General features: G+C 34.5%; 1 protein-coding gene across 1 annotated transcript in view; it reads right to left on the bottom strand.

Moving 5' to 3' along the window:
• Positions 1–22,388, bottom strand: part of LOC145662084 (uncharacterized) — a 153,057-nt gene that overhangs the window by 6,069 nt on the left and 124,600 nt on the right. The window contains exons 6-7 of the mRNA XM_081727424.1: positions 16,497–16,535; positions 16,152–16,184 (exon numbers count right to left, since the gene is read on the bottom strand). Of these exons, the coding sequence (XP_081583550.1) occupies positions 16,152–16,184; positions 16,497–16,535 (72 nt within the window). The remainder of the gene's footprint in view (positions 1–16,151; positions 16,185–16,496; positions 16,536–22,388) is intronic.

Genomic DNA, 22,388 nt, shown 5'->3' with positions numbered 1-22,388 from the left:
TCAGACATATGAAAGCTATTTTGAAGTTGTTCTGAAAATTGATAGAAACAAATTATTTTGTAAATACGAGAAAACCTGATGCTGAGTGAAAACTATATCACTTATTAAGATCAAACTCATACTGAAATATACGCTCATTAAATTCTTTATCACGACACTAGAAAAACTATGGGGAACTATGGTATGGAGAAAAGTTAATGAATACAACTAGGAAGATATCTGTAACCCATAAATTTTATTTTGTATTGAACTAAAATATTATTTAAAGCAATACACATATCAGTCGATACAGCACATTAAGCATAAGAAAATGACACCCTTAAGAGTAATGTGTTGCTTGTGTGAAAATCGACAGAAATGTACTTTTGTAGTGCTAAAGGGGTATATAGTTCGTTGCAAATAATAGTAGTACTAGTTCGTTCGTTGCTAGTACTGTTAGATAAATAGATAGATACAGCATGTTTTAAAACAACGTGATTCCTGACCCCAAATAAGACAATATGTATAGACCAACCTGGGTGCAGAAATCCGTCATTTTGGAGTTATAGGCTGCCGAAAACGAGAAAACGAACTTTAATGGTCCATAGATTTAATACTATGGGACCTACCGTAGTCGGGTCAAGACTTCAATTAGGAACTAATATGTGCGCTATCCAAAAATACAAGCTTCAGAATCTTAAAGTACTCGCGCAACAATTTTTATTGAGGGAGTTTGACTACGGGCACATAATATTTCATATCATACTCACCAACTACCTCTATAAAAAATCATTGCGGATGTACCGCAGGATTCTCAAACATATATATTTGGAAAGGGCACATACTACTTCCTTAGTGAAGTCTTGACCCAACTACAGTAAGTCCCATAGCATTGGAGCTACGGACCTTGAAAGTTCATTTTTTCATTCATATGGCAGCCTGTAACTCCGAAATGACATATTTCTGCACCCAGCTTGGTCTATACCTTTTGTCTTATCTTGGTGTCAGGAACAAACGTTGTCGGTGTTGTTTTGAAACACACTGTAAATGAATATACTATATAAAATATGTAAAATGTCGGATTGTGTTTTCTCCTAACAGTGATCCAGACATGTCTAACAGTACTATGGATACAAATTTACAAACTTTATGGATACAAATTTCGTAATTTCGTGATGTAGGTAGTTAGATTTTCATAATATTTAAAATTTTGATTATTGTAAATGTACATAATTTAATATGCAATATACTTAGATATTAATAACATGACAACATAAATAAAAGCAGTGTGCTAAAAGCAATAAATTATTAGAAGCATGTGCACAATAACACAATTGAACAGAAATATATATATATATATATATATATATATATATATATATATATATATATATATATATATATATATATATATATATATATATATATATATATATATATATATATATATATATATATCGGCAAATGTAAAGATCCATTTACAATCTCCGTTATATGTATAGATACAAAACAGTGGAAAGGGAAGAACGTTGTCGGAAACACGTTGTTTTCAATTTAAAATGGCGGAATTATTCCTGTCGTTTCGTCTAAAGATTGTTAAGGCGCCCTATGTTCAACATAAAAACAACGTTTCTAGTCCAGAAGTCTTTTCGAACAGGATGTAAGAGCATGTAAAAAATTATATGGAAAACGTGCACATTGATGTGTGAGGGAATCTAGAACACCTTGAACCTGGTTCCCCAGCAACACTGTATTTTTGGTATGGTGAGGGTTCAAGGCAAGAGCTTGCTGAACTGGCAACGTTGCCGTTTAATATAGGAAGCCTTACCAGTGTGAAGTCTATACTGTTGACGTGATTGGGAAAATTCCACTATTTTAGCTTGAAACCCATCTATCTATAACAACTTTTCTCTCTTAACACCTTTTCATACCTGTAGACATAACAGAGTTGGCCTATGGTTTCTGACTCTTGATGCACTCCGTATGTATAACATGGAATAAATTTAGTGACATTTCGAAGAAATAATAATATATCAGCTGGTAAGTAGCATGTAAGGGAGAAACATTCTGCAATACAATATTATATTACCCAAGAAATGTTCAAATTTTCTTTGTTGTAGTAACTGAATATTTACCGAAGCGGCTATAATATACATGTCCCACTAACTAATTTGTTACTGAACTAGAGAATATCTAAAAGAAATATTTTGCAGAATAGCGTTCCGGTTTAACTAAAACACTGGACAACCTATCAGAGAAATTACCTACTGTTGTCCGTAAAAGTAAGAAATTATATTTTTTTACAGTGCAGAAATTTGATTTTATTTTTGATTTTGACTCACGAGATAAGTTGATGATGAAATGACCTCTAAGTACGTATTTTCTTGATAATATGAAGATGGAGCTGAAGGCATCTATTTGGCACATTTAAATCAAAGAAAAATACTATACTCATGAAACATCATACGAAAGATGAAATATATAATAAACGATACATTGCATTGAGCTTAACAAAATAATATTGATGAGTGTAAATGCTCATGCGCATTTTTAAGAAAGTTGATCAAACAAATTTATTTTTTGCAAACCAAAAAATGTATGCTCTGTTTAAAAATGTTTCGATAAAAATGCATGCTTTATTATTTTAGTTACCTATAAACATAAAACTGATCCTAAAATATATAACCAAGGTTTTCGTTATGACACTAGCAATAGGACAGGCAGTATGGTTAATGACGTTTATCACAAAATTATGTTCTACATTTTATATTGAAAAGATAAGACACATTATCACAAGATAATATCACATTAAGATGAACAACATGACAAGCTGAAAATGAGTTTTCAAGCCTAATTTAAGGTGGAATACAAAATAAGAATAGGAAGGTAGTCAACGAGATGTCTAAAGTCAAAGAATGAAAGAATATTTTAAGGAATTGTATAGGCCTAAGAGAAGATATAGATTGCAAGACCTACATGTTGAATCGGAAAATAAAGTACACGAGATTGACGAATGGTTTAATATTCATCGTGATGAGTTCGAAAGAGCTATATTCGAGATTAGAAATGGGAAAGCAAACTCAGATAGTATTTATTTATTTTATTTATTTATTTATTTATTTATTTATAATATGTTTCAGATACAGCACTAGGCCATTTTACACTGAAACATTCTAACAATTTGTAACATAACAATAGAATAGCAATTTGAAATCAAGATGGTACAGTACAATGGCAACATTACAAAGATAATTTGTTTATAGATGATCTGAAGGTATGCTCATTTGAAAAAATGTCTACAGTTTCTGGTAACTGATTATCATCGGCGCAAATCTGTCTTCAACATTGGGAGAGACGGGTAAGACTGTTCCCATATTGTATATATATAAAACTACATGAGCTGATATAAATTATTGAGCACTTTCTGTAGGGCTGCAACGATTAAGTTTTGCATGATTGCTAAAAGTGAATATTTTTAATTTTTAGGGGGTCTAAGGAAGAGGTGAAGAGTTTCCCTATGTTTTTTTTTTAAATAGGTCTCTATTTGTATCTATAATCTCATGTTTTAGGTACTTAGAATTGGAATAAAAACTTGAAATTCGGCACGCGTGTACATTTTTGTTAGCACTACCTAGGTAAAACATCCTTGGTAAAAATAAAAAAGTTTCAAATGTAGAGTGGTTTTGTAGGGAACTGAACCTATTACACCCCCAAATTATTGAGCATTTCCTGTAGAGCTACAATGAATAAATTTGGCATGATTATAGCTTCCCGTGAAAAACCCACAGGAAAATTGCCAAAACTGAATATTTTTAATTTTTAGGGAGTCTAAAGAGGGGATTAAGAATTTCCCAATGTTATTTAAATTGGCCTTTTTTCGACTTATAATCCCATGTTTTAGGTACTTAAAAGTGGAATAAAAACTTGAAATTCGGTATGCTTGTACGTTGCCGTTAGCGTTATCTAAGTGAATCATCAAAAATAAAAATTTCTAAAAGTAGAGTGGTTTTATGGGGAACTGAAAAATCTTTCCCATGTTATTTATATGGGATATCTTTTACACCCCAAAATCTTTAGGCACTTCCGGCAGGATTAGAATGATGAAAATTGGCATGATTGTAGCCTTCCAGGACTAACCGACGGGAAAATTGCCAAAAGTGAATATTTTAATTTTTTTTTTTTTTATGGATCTTAAAGGGAATAAAGAAATTCCCATGCTATTTAAATCGGCGTTTTCTTGGGATACAAAATCTCATCTTTTAAGATAGATGAAATGGGAAAAGAAAAAACGATAGAATTGTGGGTTCAAGAGGTGCGAGGCCGTAGGCAGAGATGGAGTGGGTCAGTGGGTCGGTGGGTTAGTGGGTCAAGTTTTCTGAGTGGGTCAGTGGGTCGTGGGTCAACAGCTTGTGGCTCAGTGTGACTCACCACCCACCGTGACCCACTGTGACCCACCGCCCATCATGGCCCACTATGACCCACCACCCACCGTGACCCACTGCGACCCACCACCCACCGTGACCCACTGCGACCCACCGACTTATTATGATCTACCGACCCTCTCTGCTCACTGCATTGTAGACAGTATGTTCTGAAGACTAGTAAATTTGTCTCCGTTTTACTTTCAAGACCTTCATTTCCCTTTCTTTTCCACTTGTTTCTGTCTACCTACCTCAGGAGAGTATATCTGACCAAGTGAAAAAAGAACTTCAGGCAGAACGTGATATTTTTATTGTAATAATAGCAATAGGACTTACACTACAACTTGTCTTTCGAGACCTGTGAGATTTTAGAGCTAACTACTGGAAAAAATACATTTTTGAATCACTGTAATATATAAAAAATGAATGCAACTATGTGTGCCTGATGATTACGGTCAAATTGCAAAGTCAAATGAAATTACTTTTTTTTATATAGTTAGGCCTTAATCCAAATTGGGATGTTATATTGCTTTTATTGTAATGCATAATATCCTAAGAAGGTAGTGAGGATCCAAATTGTTGCGGAAAAAAATGAGTATGATCGCAAGCCGTTAAACTTACGGAGCTAAAATTCAGTGTATTAACTCTTTATTGAAAATAAACAGAATGTGTCCTAGCATTTTTTTAAAATTCTCCTTTATGTGGGGGAGGGGTACTTTCTACATGGAAAATTGGTAGTGATTTGGTTTGTAAAAATGATCGAAAACGATCGATGTTATTTAAGAAAAAAATCAGAAACAAAAAATACTGTGCTTGGCTTCATATATATCCATTGCTTTCTGTTATAATAATTGCTGAAGCTTATGTTTATTATATGGAGCGCTTACAGCACAGGGCAATCAACCCATAAAGTTGTGAGAAAAATAGGCATAAAATTTGTACTGTAACCTTAATTACACGGAAATTTTAAGTTTGGATTGTACGCATAATTGTATTGAAAATTTTACACTTTTTCCCCTTTACGTTGGTCTACTTACTTTGATTTGGAACTTTGAAATTTCATCCTTTTTTCCACTGAAAAGTATTGATAATTCAACAAGGAAATAATTATATTATGATAATTTAATTGAAATTCATCGTAATTTGGCACATGGCAAACAGCAGTATGGTAATTGAAGGGGAAGAAGGAGGGAAATTCCCAATCACCTCTGAACACTTTCGAGGAACCTCGTTCCCTTTCGCTTTCTAGACGGGGGAGGGAACTTGGTAATGGTATCAAACCTTCATGTGTAATTACAAAAATTAAATTTATAAACAAATAAGAAATCGTCAGTTTATCAGGCTTTAATTGATAATTTATTCACAAGATTCCCTATCAAAGGCGTGGTAGATGAGGTTTCTGTTCTACATGGGTCGACATTGCCAACTGACATGGTCGATATGGAAAAGATGTTATATGGTGATAGAGAGATGATACTTCTTGCTGAGTATTTCAAACCTGACCAAGAAAAATCGTTATCAGACTTAAGTCTAACAAGTAGATTATCGATGAGAAGTTGCAGAAATCGGGTAGAAGTATTAACCATTTCCACGACAGAGTGCGAACAGGGATTTTCCCTTATGAATTTACAGATGACTGATATTAGAAATGGACTAAGTGCTCAAACATAGTCTAACTTGTTGTTCATCAATGTTAATGGCCCACCGCTAGACAAGCTCAAAGTAGACGAGCTAGTTATTACTTCTCTGAAGGACAGATATCATTCCGCTGCGGATGACTTACTACGAAAAAGTTTCGAAGACCAACAGGAAATAAATCCGATTTCAGGTTTGTTTTAAGGTGGAAAATTACGAGTTATGGAAAATGTATACTTGTATTACTAATGGCTTACTTGTGTTATTCAACTTTGTAATTTTTAATAAGTCTCTTCTTTGCTTTACATAAACTACTTTGAATAAATATTCATAATAATTGCAATTATGCATATTTGTAACTTAAATTTAACGTGGTGTTTTAGTGATTACACAAATTAAAATTATGAGCATGCTTTATAGAAATGCTCTCACATAGGGTACCCTAGCACCTTTATACCCTATGAACAACCGATTTTTGAAGTCTTTTGTGAGAAAAATACTGTGAACTGAGAAACCATAACCTTTTCCATATTGTACAGGGGTATTTTTCTGCGAATAGAAGTTTCTTGTGGAATGCGTTCAGAAATTAACACTTGCAAGAATAGTCTCTTAGTACAAGTATCTTTTAGGCACACATTAATTTTCCCCCACCTCGAACTGTTTCAATTTCCTCACTGACAAACACTTTACAATTTTATATCGTAAAGGTCAGATCCACCGTTATTGTAACAGAGTGGTGCTTGAGCAATTGACTAGAAATTCAAAGTCTGATTAGTGACAATTTCACAGTCTTGTTTTATTACAAGTGTAAACTCTTTAGTCAGTTCAGAAGAGGCCATGGATCGTGTTCAGAGTTGATGACGATGGATTTTGGTGAGTCAGAGTAGATCACAGTGGAAGAGAGTGGTTTATGGTGGATGGTGGGTCAAGGTGGGTCACCGTGGGTGGTGGGTCATGGTGGGTCACAGTGGGTCACGGTGGATGGTGGGTCAGAGTGGGTCACGCTGGGTGGTGGGTCATGGTGGGTCACATTGGGTCATGGTGGGTGGTGGGTGAAAGTGGGTCACGGTGGGTGGTGGGTCATGGTGAGTCGTGGGTCAGAGTGGGTCATGGTGGGTGGTGGGGTCAGTGGGTCGTGGGTCACGGTGGGGGTGTGTCACGGTGGATGGTGGGTGACGGTGGGTGGTGGGTCACGGTGTGTCGTGGGTCAGAGTGGGTCATGGTGGGTGGTGGGTCAGTGGGTCGTGGGTCAAGTTTTCATTGACCCACGCCAACTCTAGCCGTAGGCCCAGCAAAGACAGTGTATGGGGCGAAGCCCTCGGATGGGCAGATTAAGGAAATATGAAGAGCAAATTCACGAAATTCACTGTTGATGCAAAGGCCAATAGAAAGAAATGCAAGGCCATAAGCTGATCAGACTTGGGGGTCTGTGGGGGCGGAGACCCCAGCTAGCCAAAGGCTAGTATATATATATATGATGGGAAGATAGGGATGAAAATAAATGTTAGAAAGACAAAAGCCATGGTGATTGGAACAAAGGGGTCTGTGTCAAATATAAAAGTAGGAGGGAAGAAAATAGAACAAGTGAATAGTTTTCGATATCTGGGTAGTGTTCTTAGTAATGACATGAAATGCGAACGTGAAATAAAAGCAAGGATAGGAATGGCGAAAGAAGCCTTTAAAAGAAAGAAAAGTCTGTTTTGTGGGACCTTGAACAAAGAGTTGAGAAAAAGACTCATAAAATGCTTCGTGTGGAGTGTTGTGCTGTATGGGGCGGAAACGTGGACATTGCGTAAGGGTGACGAAAATCGACTGGAAGCCTTCGAAATGTGGGTGTGGAGAAGAATGGAAAGAGTTAGTTGGGTCGAGCGGAAAACGAATGAGAGAGTGTTAGAAATGGTGGGTGAGAAAAGAACACTTTTAGATATTATTAGGAAGAGGAAGAGAAACTGGTTGGGACATTGCCTAAGAAGAGATTGTATCATGAGGGACGTCCTAGAGAGTATGGTGGCGGGAAAGAGAGGGAGGGGGCGAAGGAGGCTACAATTAATGGATGATATTAAAACAGAAAGATCATACGCGAAGACGAAAAGTTTAGCGGAGGACCGTGGAGCATGGAAGCTTCTCAGCTGCGGCAAGTGACCTGCCAATAAAGGCAGAATACCTATGATGATGATGATGATATATATATATATATATAAGCGATGTTCAAAATATTTATCAAGTTGAAAAACAATGCTGTCAAGGATCAGGGGAGCAGAATTGTCTTCAGTGGCGCATTTAGAAGGCTGTCGGGCTCAAGCTCCCCCCGAAATAAATTTGTTAGTTTTTCGCATTCCACGTACAACAAATCCTTCTTATCATTTCTAAAAATGTCATTGACTTTCCATTTTCTTATGCTCCTTGTTCAGAAATAATACTGTTTGTCAAATTTCATTCCATGTAAGAACTGCGTTCTTTTATTCTTTCTTTCGTCCTTTCTACTTTTCTGTTTCTTTTTCTTGACGTTACTTTCTTTCATTTCGCCTATCATACTTTATCGACCATTGTCAGCTGTGATTCAAGTCGGCCGTCATCAGTAACACCAAAACTAAGAGGCGTTGATAAGCGAAACTGGTGTTCCAAACCAACTTGCGCGGATGTCAACATGACGAGACTCTAGTTTTTATAACAAAGGAAAAATTATATCGTTTAATTATTTTTAAAAGAAGGAAATGTTTGAATTAAAGATAGTCAAAACGGGGAATAATTAGCCCGGGAAATTTGGAAGGCCAAGAGGGTGCTTTCTTTTTCTTGTATGAATAGAATAAGTAGTTAGATTCACTCCTAAATTTTTGTGTCATATCATATAGGATTTATCGGTCTGCAATTCTCTCCATTATAACTTCAATTTATGCATAAATTAAAATATGTTTAATTCTCAAACTCAGGTGGGCAATTGCCCACTTCGTTATTTGTGTTGGCCATAGCCCCTTGAAACAAAATCCTAAATACGCCATTGGTTGTCTTCAGCATTGCAAGGTGGACAGATTTGAGGCTTATTCTAGAGAAGGGAGATGAAACTCATATTAAGGTAGATGAATCTGATCATCTGTTGTAGAGCATATTATATATTAGGCGATGTAGATGCAGTAGTAGTGCATATCAGTATTACAAGTCACTGTCGTGAACACATTCTGAAATCTGAATACATGCATATTTATAATTGGTATGTTTCTAATTAGGCATCCACAAAGATCCATATGAAAATTGCTTTATAATAATATAATAATATAGATAATGATTTCCCAAAACTATGAAGAAAGAATATCAATTATGTATGATGCAACAATACTCTTTGAGCAAAATGGTAATAATCTCAATAGCATTACAGAAATCGTTACAGAAATCTGACGTATGTAATATACTCTTTAGTTAAGAGGTGTAACCTTAAGATTATGGAGAAAAATATTCCAGCAATTGAATTATTTTCTATGTTTCCGAAACATCCTCTCTCAAAAGAAAAATTGGGACACGCGGAAATACGTAGGAACAAACCATGGTTCGAACTAGCAGAGAAGAGAAAACAGGCAAAAATTACGTTGGCTACAAAATCCGAATGAAATAACTACACAACATTTCGTAGACATCAGGCAGGAAACTTCCGAAACTTTTAGAACAAAGAAACGCAATTTTTGAAAGCTAAAATTTAGGAACTTGAAGATAATAAAAATAAAAACATTCGAAAATAAAAACATTCACGTCGAGAATGGCTTGAAACAAGAAGATACGTTGTCGCCATTATTATTTAACTTTGTCCTGGAATACGCAATGAGGAAAATCAAAGATAGCAACCAGGGCCTAGAGCTGAACGGTGTTCACCAGGCTATGCGTACGCTGATGATAGGGGGAAATTTAATAGGGGATGATAGGAGAACAATAGAAATGCAGAGGCCTTATTAAACGCTTGCAAGGACGTGGGTTAAATGCAGGGAAAACTAAATACATGGAAGTGCGTCGGGACCGCAATACGGCAAATTATGAATTCGTTAAAATATTAAATAATACTTTTGATAAAGTGGATAATTTCAAATATCTAGAATCAATATTAACAGACGAAAATCATATTCACGAAGAAATTAAATGTTGACTAAAACAGGGAATTCGTATTATTATACAGTTCAAAACCTATTGTCATCGCGAATTCTGTCGAGGAATTTGAAGCTTAAAATATATAAAACGATAATCATACCTGTCGTTCTGTATGATTTCGAAAAATGGTCGGTTACTCTGAGGGAAAAACGTAGACTGAAAGTATTTGAGAGCAAGACGCTCAGCCGAATATTCGGACCCAAGAGGAACGGGACTGGGGAATGGCGGAAAATTCATAACGAGGAACTACATAAATTATATGGTTTACCAAACATTGTTCGGGTCATCAAGTCTAGGAGGCCTAGCTGGGCAGGACATGTAGCCAGGATGGAAGAAAGTAGGAACGCTTTCAAGTGTTAGCGGTAAGACCAATCGGAAAACGACTATTAGAAAGACCTAGGCGCAGATGGGAAGACAATATTAAGATGGATCTCGCAAAAATAGGAATACAAATAGAAACTGGATCCAGTTGGCTAAGGATAGTCAGTGGAGAGCTTTTGTGAACGCGGCAGTGTACCTCCGGGTTCCATAGGCTATAGAGTTGGTCAGCTTAAGCATGAGTAGATGCCTAGGCTGATACTACAAATAGATTAAATGTGCATTTACTGAAAAGATGGGTTCTTGTGGCATTGGATAGTCTACATACTTTTCGTGTGTTTGGGTAAGAGGAGGAGATAAGATTTCATATCAGGTTACGTCACACACAGTCGCATGCTTTCATTTTCATTAAAAATGGAAAATCCAAGAAAAATAAATTTCATCTCACTTTCCTTTGTCGCAGTCGGACACAAATTATCACACGTAATTGCAAAAACACTTTTCAAATCGGATTATTGGGAGAGCCTCCAGTTCCAATGTTGGGGGAACATGACTCCCATTTCCCCGGAATTTGTGGCCGTACCTACAGCTGAGACAACTTTCCAGCATGAGTAGAGGGGCATATCCTCCTCTGGCATTTATTACAATTTGTGCCCGAGTGGCGGAAGTGGAATTAATACATATTGATGAGACTACGAAACGCACTACAGCTCGAAATTCAGTTTGAAATACTACAGAATACGATTCTCTTTAGAAAATGGAAAAGCCAAGAGAAATCAATTTCATCTTACATTCCTCTGTGGTAGTCGGACACAAATAATCACACTTATCCCGAAAAGCATTTTTTAAGTTAGATTATTGGCGGGCATTCCCCTCAGGTCCAAGATTGAGGGACATGTTCCCCACGCCCCCCCCCCCTGAGATTTGCGCCAGTGCTGATTATACGTGCTAACAATTCGAGTGAGAAAGGACCTTTGGACAATATTAACTCTCGCAGCTCGAGTGTAAAAGAGATCACTAGACCATGTTGTTCTAGCGGGTACGCGAAAATTGATCTGACTTAATAACTGTACATATGATATACGGTCATTAACAATTTTATGCAAAAATATAAAGTCAGAAATTTTGTTTCTCGTTGTGGGACGTTTGATATTGAGAAATGTTAAAACGTCATTTTTTGGAAGTGTTCGGAGGTGAGTTACTCGGTAGGATACAATGTCTAAAGAGAAACTAATTACAGAATTTAATTTTTTCAGATGAGTAGGGCAGGCCATAGGCCAGATAGGAGAACAGTACTCAACAGTGGGAGCAACATATGACTTATAGAACAAGCTTAAGGAATTAGGATTTTTTATGTCAGTGAAGCGATAGAGGAGTCCTAGTTTTCTCATAGCAGTACAAGATATTGTGCTTATATAATCCGCAAAAGTAAGCTTACTTTCCACGATAACGCCAAGATGTCTGAAAGAGATAACAGAATTTATGTTCAGTTGACCAATTTTGTAGATGTGGTTTATAGGTTCCTTTTTAAGAGAAATCGTAAGAGAAGCAAATTTTTCGATGTTAAAACTAAGTTTCCAAGAGTTACACCAGTTGAGAAGAATTGAAGCGTCATTCTGAAGAGCAAGAGCACCGTACTCTGATAACCAATTGAATTTATTTAAAATATAGAAACAAGGACAGGAAATAATTGTTTCGACTCACCAATGAAATATATATGAAACAACAGAGTGGCCAAAGGATTTCCTGAAAACAATACCATTGGCTAAGACATCGAACCTAAAGAGATATGAAGACTACATAACTATTACTCTCATATCTCATACAGCAAAAATTGTGCTTCGAATACTGAAGAGAAGAAAATAGGAAAAATCAAATGGAGAAGTTCACGAGGGACAGTTCGTATTTAGAACATGTAAGGACACAAGTGATCCAATTGGCTTAATGAAGGTAATCGGTGAAAGGTTTGTAGATAAAGGTAAGATCTTGTGTTTATTGATCTAGAAAAATAAATTTAAGTGGGTGAACTAGGAACTATTGATGCGAGCTCTAAAGAAGATTGAATTGGAATTGAAAGATCCAAGACTCACAAGAAACGTATGAACCAACAACTAAATATTAGAATAGCGACAGAAATGACAGAGGAAAGTGCAATCGGAAGAGAAGTTAGACAGGGATGTTATTTCTCGCCGACGATACTTAGTAACTATGTAGAAGATACAGTGGTGAATAGAGCCCAGATTTTCATGCACAATCAAACCCCGAAATATGCAAGCAAATATGCGTCAAAAATATAAAAAATATGCACTAAAATATGCATTTAAATTTTAACGTATGCACTGAAATATATATATACTAAGAAAGTAAAGTTTCAATTTCTTTCAGTACCTAAATGACCTCTGTTGCAATGAATTATGAATGTCTTCCTTAGATTTTCTTCTGTAAACCCTCTGCGTTTATCAGTGAGAAGCGTTTTATAGATCGAAAAGCTCGTTTCTACATCAGCAGAAGTCACTGGTGCATGTGAAAAACACGAGTGCGAAAGCAATCGAAAATGAGTTTACCTAGGATAGTGAGCAACCATCTCAACGCTATTTTTTTTAAATCTACATCCGCGTTTACAAAGTGATTCAGTTCACTTCAGCCTAAATATAACCTACTTTCTTGTGGTATACTCTGAAAATTGCTTGTATGGAGTAATAAAATTCGGAAATATGCATTATCCTGCAAAGTTTACGAGATATGCATGCACATCGAAATTCACTCAAAATATGCACTTATATGCGCTAACATATGCGTCTCGAACGAATTCTTACAAGTCCGTAAATATTTTCCATACGATTCCACATGTTAATGTAAACATGCATTTTGCATATAAATCCGGGCTGTAGTGATGAAGAACCTTCTTAATGTAGACTTTATTTCGGTAGTAGGTAGGATGCTTAAGTGTACACACATTGCCGATGAATGGAGCTTGTTGCAGAATCCGAAAATAAAATTAACAAGATAAAAAAACTGAGAAATGGTTGTGAAGAATATGGGATAAAAACAAATGTTAGGAATGGAAAAGCCATGGTGATAGGAACAAGGCGGTCGGTGTCAATTATAGAAATAGAACGAGGGAAAATAAAACAGATGAATAGTTTTTGATACCTGTATAGTATTGTTAATGATGACATGAAGTGCGAGCGTAAAACAAAAGCAAAAATAGAAATGGTGAAACAACCATATAGGACGAAGAATAGTCTATTTTGTGGATCCTTGAACAAAAAGTTAAGAAAAACACTAATAAAATGTTTCGTGTGGAGTATTGTATAAGTATATGTGGAAGAAATGTAGACATCACACACAGCAAAAATATATAGACTAGAAGTCTTTTAAATGTGTATGTGTGTGTGTATGGAAAATTAGCTGACTGGGATGGAAAACAAATGAAATGTTAGAAGTAGTAGGGAAGAAAAGAACAATTATGTTTATATAATTCAAAAGAGCAAGAGAAAGTAATTAGAACATTGGCTGAGAAGAAACAGTATCATGAGAGATGTCCAGAGAGGTAGCAGGAAAGAGAGAAAGAGGATGAAGGAGGCTATAACCGATGTACGAAATCAAAACAGAAAACTCTTACGTGAATGTAAAATGGTTGGCTGAAGATCGTAATATACGGATGCCTATCAGTTGCAACAAAATGACCTGCCAATAATGGAGAATACCAGTGATCATGATTTCCGAGAAACGCAAGATAAACTAATTTTTCTGGACTAAACATGCATGTCGTTATTTACTAATCTGACTCAATTGATAGTTTTTGTTTTGTTGCAACAGTTTTTGTTCATAATTAACTTGTGTACTGTTCACGAAAAATATGAACTGTTCAGTAGAAGGTTGTATTTATAGTTGTTAAATTTCTCAGTGGCGCATATACTACTTGAAAACAATTCTAACACTTAACCGAGAAATTGTTTTATACATTTTTATGACTTTGAGATACTTAGTCGCTAATACGTTTTAAAAAATTGTTAGACTTTAGAGAAAGATTCTCTTCGTAAGGTACACTTAATACAAAGGTTACATATCATAGTACCTTACTAAGTAGGCTTCATACAAAAAAAAATCCGGACCTTAAAGGCAGGGTGGAGTAAGTCATTTTTTTCTGAAAATGGGTTATTGCCAGATTTGAAACACGTGTTCTGATATCTCTTATTCTTAGAAAACTTGTAGTTGTATTATGAATACTTTATCAAATAGCAACAATAAAATTGGATATAAGTCCAAAGGCATTTAAAGACGAAAAGAAGTAAGTCACTGTTTTCTGTCTCTCCTGAAAATTTAATAAAAATGACTTACTCCCCTTTGCCTATAAGGTCCAGAAATATCTTCGTAAACGTTGACGGACAATTTGTATTGTCTAACGTACCACAATTATGAGCCTAAACTAAGGAGACGGTAATAATAAAAGAGGTTATAATGGTAGAACGACGAAAGTGAAAGGAAATGTGAGAACCCAGACACCCAGTGTTGTACACTATAAAGTCCACTTGGCAGGATCTGAGATCGAACCAATGACCCAACACAAGAGAGGTATGCGCTATACTACGGAGCCATCTCCGCCATATTCAAATACTAATCACAGATATTTCATTGAATCCATGATCTATTCACAACAAATTCCTTAATTAACCAATTTTATTTTCACCCACAACTTTAATCTAACTGAAAGCCACATTACTTATCTCACATTACAAAAGAGTTCAATATTCTACATAAATACTCTATTTGTTTACTCTATGAACTAAATTAGACTTTATTTTTATTCTTCTATAAATTTTCCAAACACGTTAGCATTAATATATACTTATCAAATCAAAATAACATTGTTCTTACATCTCCGTACCCAAGAAAAACACTTTGCTTATTTTTTCTTGTTATGGAATTTACTTTGAACTTAAAATAAACGAGTAATTGTAAACCTAAATTTTATACCTTGCTGCAAAAAATCGTTCATCTCTAGAACTTTTGTGAGCTTATAATTTGGAATTTTATAAAATTCGAAATCAACATCTATATCTGTAATATGTTTTTCAAATCGTTAGTTAACTTGTAATAAGGCACTAAAGGTTTTAAATATCTATTAAAGAACTTTAGAAATGAAATTAGTATGATTCTCTGAAAATTGTCTATACAAAATATTTCTAATACACGTGAATTGCCAAAAGGAATTACTAGTGCATTTTCGTCTGCTACTTCCATCAGGTATGTGATACCAATAAGTGAATATATAATAGACATCTGAAAGCATGTTCAAGCTTATATAAACCAAATTATTATCTGTTCCCGTGATATAATTTCGTCAAGAGTTATTTCTGCTTAAGTAAACTTCGAGAAAATTACTGAATATAAATAAATAACCGTCATGTAAAGTTCAGACGCTTTCTACTTACAAATGTAATCACAACATTGTATTAATGAGCCTGATAAGAAATACGAGAAAGGGGCAAAAACGTTTGGAAGTTACAAATTATTCTTCAAATGCTAGTACGAAATAATTCAAATTTAGAGATCTGCTAGTTGTTAAAAGGAAAACTAGAATAGTCGCAAAATTCTACCTAAAATTAATTTGTTTTGTATCTAACAAAAAATTGGAAAAACAAAATTTGAAATTTATGTTACCTTTAGGTATTTTCAGGAATATTTTTCCAAGACCTGTAACAAAGAATAAGTACATATAAATGTGGAATACGTTTTATTTTAGATGTTTTATATTAATTACTGTTTCGAAAAAAACTACGTAAATACAACTTGAATAATACTTTGTGTTGATTTGATATTTTAAAATTTAAAGTTTCGAAGCAAATTCAATCTTTCAGTGAATTCAGATCTTCATATAATTTTAATACAATCTTATTTTATTAAATTATTTATTTGTTGAAGTTTAATTACGTAAAATATAGAAAAATATATTTGACAGATGTAATGACCAACATGACGAAAGTGTTTAAACTAAATCCAACTTACGTGTATGATTTAGAACTGTGTAATCTTTAGACGGCTTCTCTGTAAAACAAAATTGATTTTTATTACTTTTTTAGATTTGATTGAATAATCTGCTGTCTTTTCAATACTAGAAGTAAACATATAATGTGGTTCGCCATACATCAGAACTACATAGATTGGGACAATATGTTAAAAGAATGGACTAATGTGCGAAGAGACAAATTAATATAAAACTCAAAAGTGAACGCATACTTCATGAACATTATGGGAAAGCAAGCAAGAAAAAAATAAAAATAGACAAATATTTGAGTTAGATATGTGGATTTTACTATTATTTTTAAATATTTACATGGAAGAAACACAGAGGTAAATTTACACTCGTTTATACGAAAAACATTGAAGTAAAATGTAAGTTCTTCAGTGTAATAAATTAATTTTTGACTTTCACGTGCGCACTTTCTTCTGTTAAAGCATAAAAGACATTTCCGAAAGTACACTAGGTCCCAAATATTTATTCCATTGGAAATGGAGATAATTTTCCAGCATCTCTTTTCCATACTTTGCGTTTTTTATCACTATATTGTAAAAGGTCTCTCTTTCCTTCCCTTTCCTCTTCCTTAAGGTCTTTAAAAATATTGAAAAATTTCTGGTTAACGTGGATTAAGTGTATGAAAAGATCAAACAGTATGTGCGTTCTATGGATCTAAACGTAGCAGATGCAATTTTTGGAGTGACACATGCTCTTTGACAGGAAAGATTTATGATTTGCATCTGTTTTGTATTTATAATAGCAAATAATTGACGATCATCACTAAGAAATGGAACAATAACAATCGGAGAATGAAAAGTAGGATATTTACTTTTGAGAGACAACAACTAAATGTTTTGGTAAAGAAACGTTTGAGGTAGTCTTCATAAGAATTCGTGCGTTGCCGAATTTGCAAGATTTTTAGAGTTGTCATTCTGACTAAATACGAAACTTGTCTCTCTGATCCCAGTGGATGTGGCAAGACGTTTTAACAACAAAGACATATCACCTGCAAATACTAATATTCTTACGTTTAAAAACTTAGAGATACTTAAGGTTGTAATCCTAATCCTTTTCTTTCATATGAAAAATGTCTAGAGGCAGATTTCCCTATTTAAAATCCTTACCCTGATAATAACATTTGTATTGTATAGTATTGATAGCAGAAAAAAAGACTTGCAAGAAACATTTCTTAATTTGAATAAGATTCTACAGAAAAGCGTAGGTTCGAAAGCGAAGAAAAAGACGGTGAGAAATAGTGCAATTTTACATTTGAAAGTGTAAATTTGCATCTGTGTCTTGGAACATTATGGAATTGATGTGAAGACATCCGTACGTCATGACTGTCAAAATTAATGCAAACAAAAGTTTAGGTTGGATGACTGGAATAGTAACGGTCATCCTTTCAGTATTTGTCATCATTGACAAAATTTCAAGCTCAGAAGCATATTACCCAATAGAGGCTTAGTTCTTATTTTCCCCGTAATACCTATTATCTCTTCTTTGTAATGCGTTCATATTGGATAACTTTTTTCAGTTGGAACACGAGTGTAGGTGAGGAAGTTTATGTCCGTGTGGAGTCTCTTTACAAATTCCATGTTTTGAAGGTAAGCAGATCATGTGAATTATTTCATATATCTGGTTTATTACATAAGTGTTGTGAAACTTGTAAATATGCATAATTTGAATAACAACTTCAAATATACATTTGTTTTAGATTTATATTTTTGCAGACCTGTATTGTAGAGGTGACCACCACTGAAATATCAAAATACCTATTTCTTAGTAATGATCACACTGTGTGACCATAATTCAAAATACTAATTCAGTAGTGGTAATAGAAATGTCACGCAATAAAACATATATTTAGTAGTAGTCACGCATTTTTTAATTCCGAATTAGGCCTATCTTTCTTATTCATCGTAATCCTAATACGTATGTTCTTTTTAAGAAATTTCCAGAGCTAAATCAATGTCTCTTAAGAAAATATGCTTATATACAAAGAGAATGACGTGAAGGCCACCATCATGACTGTTAAGGAAGGCAAAATGTCAAAAGAAAAAACTACTAAGAAATATGTCCCAAGGTAGGCCTATATTAAATTAGACCATTAAATAAATTAGGATTCATTTATTCTTCCTCCAATAACTCAATGGAATTGTGTTAAAGAACTGCCTATATTAATTTCTCTAAGTAGCATCTAATGTAATTTGAGAGTGTATGTTCCTTAATTAGTTTATGTATTAATACAGTAGATGTCGGAAATCAAATCACGTTGCTATAATCGGAGACGAACACTGCCAACACACTATGTCTACGGTCTGTAATTTCCAACTAGGCCTAGCGTTGCTTCAACATTTTGGTCACATATTTGTAAGTGAATAATTGGATGGTCTCATGTCAAAGTGAACTAACAGCAAGAAAGCATTTTCAGGAAATCGAGTCTGATATTTTAGTTGCATTTACAAAACGTGCGAATGTGAGTGTGTACGGAAGTTCTTGTTTATTTCTTTTTGTTATAGAAATGTTTAATTTCGAAACTCTGAATATTAAATATGCATCGTCTTTAGTTTATTCTGATACCAGTCCCCTAGTTTTGCAAACAGCATGTCGAAGCGAAATATATCATCAGAAAATCATTTTAAAATATGATGTTGCTCGTTCTTGCATAAGGAAGAATACATGACTTAAAAACTATTCCCACGTGTAACACGAAGTTTCGAGTTAATTCGCTTTGACATGAAACTCCTTATAATTCATCTAATATTTCCTAAAATCCCTAAGAGTTTGAAATTCTGAGGTTAGTCGGATCCCAAAACTCACTCCCCAAACACGTCCTCGTCCTGACAAAACATTCGTCAGACATTAAACCGTTGACATTTATAGAGATTTACTAACATGTCGAATGCATAATCAATCACATTCCTAATAAACCATATCTTACAAAGTGTAATATGTTAATATCGATTTAATTAAATAGATGTATGTTACAATAAAATTTTCTTATTTCTCAAAAGACCTCATTTGTGAGAAGGCCTAATGGAAAAGTACGAGAAGGTAATAGGAAGATGGACCCTAAAACAGTGCTTTTGGAAGCAGAAGAACGAACATGGAAAGAATGATTAATCTTAAATACTAATAGGGTTTCCTAATACATTTTTTGATTTTATTGCAGAGAGCGAAACAGTGCTAGGACGAATAAAATCGAAAAACATTTCTTTTGGGAACAGCCCTAGATTGATTTGGTGGGAAGATTTCAAACGTCATCAGCCTTTAATTACTGACAAGAATGCATAATCTTTAACTAAATCTCGTGCAGCGGTTGCAGAACAATCTATATGAAAGTGCCTTGAAGAGCTTGAAATTTACTTGAAAGAAGCAGAACATTTTGAAATTTTGCAAGATTACAATAAGATTTTCAATATAGATAAAATTAGTTTTTTTAAAAAAATATATTTTTGACCTAAAACTGAAATAGTAAATGTCCGAAAAGGAGATAAGGTTAAATCTATGCAGTTCTAAGTAAAAAAAAAAAAAAGAAAAAAAACAGTTAACTGTTATAGCAGCATTTTCTGGAGATGGCGGGATTGTGCTTCCTATGATAGTATTTCTATGCAGGTGATTACCTAGTAAGATTGATCTCAGATATAATGTACCATTACAGTTGAGAGTAATGGCAACCTTTTTTTACTCACCCTGTACCTAGTGAATTTTTTTAAAATTCAATTTCGGTTTAATTACACAATTTATTTATTCTCTTTACTTCAAATTAAATGTAATGAATCGAAAGGTCTCATTAGGATTCATATTTTAACTGAATAATATATTTATTTATATTTTGATTAATTGTAAATCACATTTTCGCATATACAAGTTGAATAGTTACAAGGTTTACCATTCTGACGTCATACCGAAATATAGTTCTGCCATTGGATGTAAATTTTCTTAATTTCAGACCAAGTTAAATTTTTCCAGGTACCTAAACTTTCCCTCACCCCCTCTCACTAGTAATTGTCACTTTCAGATCCAGTTGTATCTGGATTTGACAAATTTCTATTTGTTTTGTAATTTCCGCGGCTAAAGGTTTCGCCCTGATTGGAGGAATTCTCCAACCCCTGCCGTTCTCGGCGCAATGTTTTTTTTTCGACACGGACGATTCTGCAGGTACAGCCGTGGACAGCATCTACTCTATATTTGCTGGTAAGACTTAAATTTTTTAGTGACAATCCAGTAAAAATCCGATTAAATGTCATCGTAAACGCCGTGTGATAATTTAGGAACCAGAAACACATATTTTTGTTCAGAGAACTGTAAAACCAAGGGAAAATATCAGATTCCGGTTTACAGGAAGCCATATTGCTGCCCAGATAGGATGGACAGAAAGGAGAGTGATTTTTGATCTTTTAAAACTCAGTTAGGGATTAGGGAAATAGACCTGGTTTTGTACATTTCGTTCGTGTGTATAGTAAATGTGATTTTTTTTTATTTTTCAGTAAGTGCATGTACACAGTAGGTTTCATAGTTGGAATGTTAACTATCAGAATGGCAGCTAAATCTCACTAAAAGGGCTCCTATTCCTTTTCGGAATTGAACCAATTTTAGCGGGGGAATGGGTTAGTTATTGTCTGATTTAGGGCCTTTTCCCCTCTCAGGGGAAGGGTCCCTCAATAAACTTTGTTAAAGTGCCCAGAGGGCTTTAAATTCTAGTAAATATGTTTTAAATAATTGGCCAGGTTAATTGGACCTAGGGTTAACTCTTCTCATTTTGCCCACTAAAGTTTAATAGAACCAACTCTATATACCGACGAGGAGTAATATGTTTAAAGGTGCTTGCCTTTAATATGCATGTAATTAAATGGTGCTTGTCTAGTTAGTAGTTTTTATGTGTAATATTTATAGTGGTGTGTGTAGTTAGTAGTTCTGTGTGAGTGCGTGATTTCTACTGTTAGGACAGTGAAGTTCACATGCGTTAGTTTAATACCATTTGTCTAACTCAAAGCACACTAAACGAGAGTAAATATTAGATTTCTGATTAATAAGTACAAGTATATATTTCAGTACACAGTAAATTATGTCTCCACTACAGCGCCATCGTGTCCGTTTTCGCTAATCAATTGTTTGTTGACATTACGTCATCGCCCAAGTTAGTGATCTAGATTGTTTGATTTTGGCCTCTTATTTCTAAATTACATCCCGTGAACATGGTTTTCGGTTCAAATGAGTGTACGTTTTGATGAAATAGCATGAGATCTCGTAGTTCTGAAAATTACAGCCTGTTATGTCAATTAGCAATCGAAATATCCACTGAAATCAAAAACACCTATTTTCTTAATATAAATACGCCCACATGATGTTACTGTTTGTTTCAAAATGTAATATTAAATTCTCTTTTCCCGTGGCTGTAGAAAAATTCCATTGTTGCTTTAGTTTTATCAGCAAATCAGAAATAAAATCATCGTTGACAATTTAACTTTTAGTGTGCGCACGTATGATTTTTTTTTCAAAACTGGGAAGTAAATATAATTTGGGTGCTGCGAAACAAAAAGTCCGTGGTCGGTGAATGTTTTCGTGTAGTAGTTTAAGCGTGACGGATTGTGATAATTATTCAAGGGCTTGGAGCAACAAGTGGACAAGCCACACTTTTGTGAAAAGCCTTTTATTAGTTTAAATGGTGTGTTGTAAGTATATCTACATTTTTTTAAAATATATTTCGTCAGATTCCGACACGATAGTGCTGCCATCGTGTCGGAATGTGACGAAATATATTTTTAAAAATGTGGATATACTTAGAACCCACCATTTAAACTAATAAAAGGATTATCAGAAAAGTGTGGTTTGTCCACTTGTTGCCCCGAGCCCTTGATATATTTATTAGTGCGTAATGT

Source organism: Thermobia domestica, chromosome 10 (genome assembly GCF_964235325.1).
Source record: "Thermobia domestica chromosome 10, izTheDome1.hap1.1, whole genome shotgun sequence".
NCBI lineage: Eukaryota > Metazoa > Arthropoda > Insecta > Zygentoma > Lepismatidae > Thermobia > Thermobia domestica.
This window is presented reverse-complemented; position numbering and strand designations above follow the sequence as displayed.